This window comes from Periplaneta americana, chromosome 7 (assembly GCF_040183065.1).
Source record: "Periplaneta americana isolate PAMFEO1 chromosome 7, P.americana_PAMFEO1_priV1, whole genome shotgun sequence".
Lineage (NCBI taxonomy): Eukaryota > Metazoa > Arthropoda > Insecta > Blattodea > Blattidae > Periplaneta > Periplaneta americana.
Window position 1 is genome coordinate 9,344,541 of NC_091123.1, and position 8,214 is coordinate 9,352,754.

Below are 8,214 nucleotides of genomic sequence, written 5' to 3' on the forward strand. Positions count from 1 at the left end.
GTGCAATAACATAATAAAGAAACTTTATTTTCATTCAAACTTGTATGTTGTTGTTGTTTTCTAATGCCAGGCGTTTGACAATAAAGTCATTTGACTTCTTGCACTCCAATATTTTTCAAAGATATTGTCATGGTCAGCCACTGAAGCACAGATTTTGAGGCGTTCCGAATCCATTTCTTGGTTTAGTTTGAGCCCAGCCCAATAAAAATACTTTTACTGGAATGACCATAAGACTTTTTTAATTTAATAATGAACAATAAATTACGTTTTCAAATAAAAACACTTCTTTTTTTTTACTTACCCCACGACGTCTCCATGATAATTCTAAATTAGCACATCTAACAGCATTCTCTGTTGTAAGTTGCATCAATCTTCGCACATCCTTCTTCAGTTTGACATTGTCTCTTGCCAGACGAGAGTTGTTTACCCTCCATTTTGAAGCTGTTTATAATAAACAAATTCATATGTAAAGTTTCAAAAATTAAAATAAAGCAAAGCTAATACAGTGCGACCATTTCCTTGAAGTCCTGCCAACAGCTCCTCTGTAGCCTGGCAGCACTGTAGTTCCAGCAAACATAGAATGCAACATCAACGCTTGCCACCAGTGCACTGTGGGTTGGAATGCCACTTGGAGAGATTACCTGGTTGGGATTTTTCGAAACTTCCTCACCCCAACTCAGCGTGTTTGTAGCTTGGCCGGACCGTTTCGCGGCAGCCTTGGACTGGGTGAAGATTGGTGCACCTGCCGCCAGAGTAGCACTGTAGCTACCGCTGACGCGCCAGTCAGTCGAGTTGGATCTGTCGTGAAGGAAAGACGTCTGTGTGCGTGTTGTGAGTAAAATTGTGTTGTCTCGTGGTGATAAAGTGTCTATTAATAATGGTTGAGTACACTTTAGAACAACATATTTTTCTCTATGATGCGTATGGAAAATACTCTTCTGCAAGAAGGTTTTTATTTTTTATTTTAGTAGGTTATTTTACGACGCTTTATCAACATCTTAGGTTATTTAGCATCTAAATGAGATGAAAGTGATAATGCCGGTGAAATGAGTCCGGGGTCCAACACTGAAAGTTACCCAGCATTTGCTCATATTGGGTTGAGGGAAAACCCTGGAAAAAACGTCAACCAGGTAACTTGCCCTGACCGGGAATCGAACCCGGGCCACCTGGTTTCGCGGCCAGACGTGCTAACCATTACTCCACAGGTGTGGACTGCAAGAAGGTGTTGAAGAGAATTTGAACATCAGTTTCCAGGGGTTCGAATTCCTAGCAGGTCAACTATTCATGACCTTGTCAATAAAGCCAGACGTACAGGATCTTTTTTGAATAAGAAACGTGTTCAATAAGCCCATGTACCGACAGAAGAGAAGCTTGATGAAGTAGGGCCCGGTTAGAGCACTCACCCCGCAAATCACTGCAACGTTTAGCACAAGAGATTAACATTTCCAAGACGTCAGCTTTTGTGGCAACAAAACTTCTGAAACTTAAGCCGTACAGAGTAACTGTAGTTCAAGCTTTACAACCATAAGATCCTGTAAGACGGGTTATTTATTACAATTGGTTTGTGCAGTCCGTTCATAATGGCGACATGGACCCACTTTTAACGGTCTTCACTGATGAAGTGTGGTTTCATATTCATGATCACGTTTCTACTCAGAACAATAGATACTGGACTACCGAAAATCACCATATTATTCATGAAGTTCCTCACCACGCTGCAAAGGTTGGGGTTTGGTGTGCAGTGAGTGCAAGTAGAATTATCGGTCCCATATTTTCGACACAACAGTTGATTCGCAAGTTTATGTACCTTCAATTTTAAATAATTTTTTTCCGCATTTAACAAGAAATGAACGATTGAGTGGCTGGTTTCAGTAGGACTCAGCTACAAAGCACACCACTGCGAATTCTATACATGAATTGCGAAGTGTGTTTGGTGACAGAATAAATTAGTCGAGGATTGTGACCACCTCGTTCCCCTGACCTATCTCCATGCGATTTTTATTTATGGGGAACGTTAAAGAATAAAGTGTACACATCAAATCCGCACACGTTCCAAGAATTGAACGACAACATCATGAGAGAAATACAGGCAATCAGTCAACATGAACTTTTGCGAGTGAACCAGAATTATTTTCGGAGATACAGGGAATGTCTTCGAGTTGAAGGTCATCACTTTCAACATCTGTTGTGATGCAGGTAAGCCTATTGTTAGTAGAGTAGTTCATGTTCTGTACCCATGACTTGCTAGTCGTTTACGTGTAACTCTGGCGGTAGGCGCACCCATCTTCACCCAGTCCAAGGCAGCCGCAGAACAGACCGGCCAAGTTACAAATGCACTGTATAAGGCAAAATGTCGGGTAAGCCCATGGCAAATCCTTGCATTCAGTGTAGAGGAAAAAGACATACAGTATCTGGCTAACCTCTCACCTCATGAACTTACTCTTGATTTCAGAAGAAAAGGATCTTTGACGAGTGTTGGGTTCAATAAGTCATTAACCTATATAACTGACACTGCTGCAGCTTCTAGTTCATCAGAAAAAATTAAGCGAATTCGTGCAGCAAAATATGATGTGAAATCTGAGGTTCTTCAAGGTTTTAACAATATGAGGGCAATATAAGTGAGTTAGAAGTGATTTAAATTAAATTCATTGTGATAAAAAAGTGATAATTTTCATAAACTAAATAATCCTTATATCTGGAAGAGGAACTTATACCAACCAAGGAAAAAATGGAAAGAGGCCAGATATGGAGACTTCTCCAAACCGTAAATATTGATACATTTTTCTAATACACTACTGAGAAAGGTTCAGAGATTTGTAATTCAAAATTCATTATTACTAACTACAAACTGAAAAAGTGTTTTGAACTGAAAGAGTGATAGTAGACTCTGTGCAACAAAAATCGATCAGAATTCGGATAAGATGAACTTCGTTAATACAAACAGGCGATTTTTCAGTCCCCTAAGGTTCATCTTAACGAGGGTTTACTATATAACGAAAAAAAACACAAATATAGAAAATAATGGTTATATACATTTACACAGATGAATCTCTGCTGGACAAGTATTTATTTTGATCTTTTTTGCCTTTCTCTTCAGCCCAGTTCAGACGGTGCTTGTTTTCTTGCGTATTTCCTTGCTGACTAGCAAGCTGGGTGCCGTGGTGGGTATGATGCTGGCTTCCGTGTTGGCTACGGTGATGGTTGTTGTTTTCACGAAGCTGGCTCTTTTCACAGTTCAAATTGGAAAATAATCTGCTGTTTCATCTGTTACCAACACTCGTGGTCAAAAATAAACTAAACCGTGAGTAGAAAACAACTAAAGTCCTACAATAACAATAGTAAATGTCGTAATAAGGTAATTAAGTCATAAGTGCAAAACAGCCAAAGTCCGATATTTAATTGCTGATTCTTAGAAACTAGAGAATATAGAAAAAAACCAGTTTAGTTGGAAAACAACGAACATGGCGACATGGTTTCAGTGGTGATACTATATCATCAGCATTTTTGGTTCCAGCCTGCAAACCAACACGAAAAATAGAAAGGAACCTACCCTTGAAATCCAGCAAGCTAGTCACCAAAGCAGCCACCAGAGGGCATTACTTCCAGCAAGTGAGCATGCAGGGTAGCCATTAGCGCAGCCACCTTGGAATCCATCACGGAAACAAGCACCGAATGAACCGGGCTTTACACTAGGAGAACACTCTACTGAATTAGAAGCTATTAATACTAATTTACAATATTTAATTTACAGAATAAATTCATTTACCAAAGCAGCCATATTTTGTGATTCAAAATGTGCAATTCAAGCTACTGTTTCATTAACATCAGAAAAAAAGAGAGTGAGACAAATCTATACCAAAACTGAGTTTCTACAGCAACAAACAAAAATAGCTGCTTTGCAATGAATACCTTCTTACTGCAGATTGGAGGGAAATGAAAATATAGACTTATTGGTAAAGAAAGGAACCACAATCCAACAGAGATTCCATCTTAACCAGCAAAATTATTAATAAAGAAAAATGATAAACGCACAACATTAACTAATAAAAAAAATTAGTGAAAATAAATCTTGGTGCAAAATTTTAAATACTGGTAATAAAAATTTGATTCTTAATTATTCAAGAAGAATAGCAGTGGCTATCTTCAGACTAGTAACTGCACATGACTGTTTGGCAGCCCATCTCTTCAGAATTGTAATTTATACATCATCAAAATGTGTTTTCTGCAGAGAAGAAAAGTCAACTATGAACTTGCAGCATATAATGGAACTGCAAAGCTATCAACATTTGAGATAGAAGTACTAATAACATCACAGACGTTTACTGGTATATTAGGAAACAAATGGAGAAAATCCAATGTTCTGAGCATTTCATTAATTAATTAATTAATTAATTAATTAATATGAAAATACAATACTTGAAGACACCAAAGTTTAGTGGGATCTCAAGATGGGTTATAATTCACAACTAATCACTCAATGCACTCTAATAATCATGCCTACTGAAGCAGCTTTTCAGGAGTATCGTTCTGCCTGCCTGGCACTTGGGACCTGATGTCAGTGGGCCATCAAGGCAGTAGGCCTAATCTTATCAATATTGATATTATTAACAAGGAAACTTACCAATTCTGGACGCATATGAAAAATTTGAATTCCTCTTTAATTTTGTCTTGCTGGTATCATTCTCCGTCGTTTTACATAATTTCTTTAAATTGAGGGTATCGGTTACATTGGCTTGAGGTGAACAAGCCGACATTTCTTGTCCGAAAATAAAACCTGTTAACAAATTGATACATTTACATTTTCTGGAAGATTATTCACTCATCTTTCATTTATTCGTTACGTTGTTTAGTTATCAACTCTTTGTTCGTTCTATATTCAATTAAAACACTTCAACTCTGATAGATTAAAAATACTTCAGGATTGACAGTCCTTGTGAGAGGGATATGTGACTAATTGCAGAAATTGGACATAAAGTCGGATTTTTCATTTTTTTTTTTTTTTTTTGTGGTTTCAAAAAGAGGATGAAATCCTGAGCATTTTTTTTTTTTTTTTTAATTTATGGTTCTAGGTGCTATAGTTTTTAATATATTGCTTACTGAATATTGGTATTACATTATGTACTTCTCGAGAAAAATGCAAATCAAAGTTTTCATTTGTTTTCTTAGCAACTATAAGAAAGATTTAGGTATTTAAGAAGCACTGTGTAAAACAACGTCCTAGTTTAGTATGTAAAATAAAGCCTACAGGTAGCGCAAGATGTCAAAATATAGAAATGCAGTTTTTACACTGCAAATTCGTTATTTTGTCCTCCTGTAAAATTTCCTTTCACAACTTTAGGTCCCTTTCCACGCAACGGGTCACATATAGAAAATGAAGTGGACTTATCTGAGCAGTTGCATTAGCGAATAGGGGTTATATAGAATGGACAATGAGCGAATTTTCCTGTTTTGTTTTTCTGTGTGCATGCGCTCCATCAACGTATAGTTCCACTTTCAAGCACTAGAGCAGCGGTCGGCAATTCATGTTGCGAGAGGCAGCTTACATCATACTTTTGTAGGGACAGTTCCAGAAGGAGTACGTAGACAAGAAATTCTTTTGTTGTGTATAGGAAGAAAATGTAATAGGATTTGTTTTGTTCTAAACTACTTACAGGGTTTCATATTACCACCATAAAGAGGCACTATACAAAAGCTCCACTGTCACATATACTTTGCCATAAAATAACACTGATTTAGAAAAAAAAAAGCATTGCCAAATGGAAGTCGCAGGTTTGATTCCCGCTCGAGGTTGTGAAATTTTTCTTTCATACCATGGCATGATTGTGACTATAACAGTATTTAAATTCATTAATATGTCACATCAACGGACGTGTATACGTCACCAAACATCGTATGATGGAGATTACATTTGTATAATTTTTTTATATAAAATTGTGAAACTTTGCAAAGACGCCTAAATAAGGGAAAATTTCTCAGATTTAAAAATTTCCCGAAAATTCACTACAATTCAAATTATCTACTCCTTTAGTCATTTTAAGCTGTTCAGCTCAACATATATATGTGAGAAATTAAAAAAAAAAAAAAAAGGAACACGTTAAATGTAAAGCGTGCTCCCAATTGATGGACTAACATTTATTTGAGCAATTACAAATTCCAATTTATGATGGAAAACGAGATTTCACTTCACTAATTAGAACATCAGGATAGGCTGATGAGTAATTTCAAACCCATCGGAAAGATGCAAAGATATCATAGGCTCATCAGAAAGATGCAAAGACTATGATGTCCTAATTATTTCCAGACTATACAGGCGAGATTCAGTCCTTTCCTCTCCCCAGCCTACTGCTTTTACCACCCCTCGTCTTGCAACGTGGGCTGCATTTCATATATCGTCACCTACATTGATGTTCTGCCGATGATGTCACCTACATTAATGTTCTCCCGACGACTGCACTAGAGGTTAGTGTAATCGAGCACATGCTAGAGTTCTTCGATAATACTGAATGTAAGAGTTGAGACACAGGATTCAAACATCACCTACCTTGTTGCATAATCCAGTAATTTTTGCTTTCAATAAATTCAAGTTAACAGCTTTTCCTTATTTCTAGTGATAAACTAGCTGTAATAATAATTATGTTTTATATACAATAAATTATATTATAAAACAATTTTCAGGTTCTTTTCAATTATTAAATTAAGTTTCTGGATTGTAAATAATTATGACGATTTTTCTCCCATGTGTGGTGCATAACAGGATCAAAGATTCGCCAAAAAGTTGTGTCCCCTTCGGTGTAGCTCTTCTGAATAATTACCGCTACTTACACCAATTACAGTAGTAGTTTCATATTGCTATCACAGCCCTGATGATTGGGAATTGGTGTAGAGTGGTGTAGTGCAACTTAATAAGCTCATTTAATTCAGGAAATATTACACAGTCGAATTTCGGATAAATTTCAGAACATGGATACCTTCCTTTCCCCTTTTACTGAGTTTATTATTAATTATCATTATTGAGTGTAATTAATTACCACTGCCACCCATTTGAAGTGTGAATAAATACACACACATACTCCAAAATTCCAACCTTGTGCACACAAAATAAATTACTGGCACTGAAAAGTCCCTTTTCGTAAGCGTGATGATGCCCATTCGACAAACACACAAATCTGCTCTTTTTATTATTTTAAGATAATTGTCAGTGTGGTATTCGTACACTCTGAATTTAATAGCATAAAAAATATAGCGTCGAGTTAGAGTGCAAACCTGCTAACTACCAAAAAGGAAATTTTACATGGGAAGTAAAAAACTGAGTTTAAATTAACACTAAAACTTAGGACCAAATCCAAAGTACAGGTGGTATTTGTACCTGTACTTTGGATTTGGTCCTAAGGTTTCAGAGTTAATTTAAACTCAGTTTTTTGCTTCCCTTGTAAAATATCCTTTTTGGTAGTTAGTAGGTTTACACTCTAAGCTGACGATAGGTGAAACTTCGGTATCTCCCCACACCACAATTCCTCGTTCTAGTATCACTTAAATAATCCCCTCAGCTAACCCACCAACTTGTTGTGTGGAGCGATATCGAAGATTGGCCAAATACATATATATTTAAAATAAGAATTGTGAGCTAACTCGCCAAACGTACTTAAAATTCAACTTAGCACGTACAGTAGCTTGACAGGGGAATATTTTAACTACAAAACATTATATAAGGCCCCTTCAATGCTAATATTAATGATATTTTCATACAGAGAATAAAAATTTACTGTGTCAGAGCAATTCCTTCTTCGTAGCTTGAATATATTCAGATCTATTACTTTTTCACTTACCTCAGCAAAATTTCAACAGTGTTTTGACGTATGACTTGGCAAACCTAGTCCTCGATTCTACAACAGTTACATAGGAGCAAGGCAAAACTGATACCTGTCAGTGTTCATTCGTCATATAATTATGCTAACAATAAGTCCTTCACTCAAAACAATAAATTCTTCACCACATTTATCTCATATACACACTCTATCATTCACTTCCATTACATTTTTACCTACCTAACAATTGAACAATGAAATTTTAACTTTCTTTTGTTTCACATCTATGATCCACATCCGCCAACAACTACATTGCCATCGCCATAGATCATACCGACCGAAGGACCAAAGGAACCACAGACGTATATATAGATTAATTGATATAATATGAAGTTTCACGCGCTAATCA

At 36.4% G+C, this 8,214-nt stretch overlaps 1 protein-coding gene across 2 annotated transcripts in view; it reads right to left on the reverse strand.

The window, feature by feature from the left end:
* Positions 1-8,167, reverse strand: part of LOC138702884 (uncharacterized) — a 34,592-nt gene extending 26,425 nt beyond the window's left edge. The window contains exons 1-3 of one of the 2 annotated variants that reach the window (XM_069830258.1): positions 8,046-8,167; positions 4,622-4,774; positions 302-441 (exon numbers count right to left, since the gene is read on the reverse strand). In XM_069830258.1, the coding sequence (XP_069686359.1) occupies positions 302-441; positions 4,622-4,754 (273 nt within the window). In that variant the 5' untranslated portion in view covers positions 4,755-4,774; positions 8,046-8,167. Of the gene's footprint in view, positions 1-301; positions 442-4,621; positions 4,775-7,826; positions 7,965-8,045 lie in introns of those variants that run through there. The other variant, XM_069830259.1, reaches the window with a different exon arrangement.
* Between the last annotated feature and the right edge of the window lie 47 nt (positions 8,168-8,214).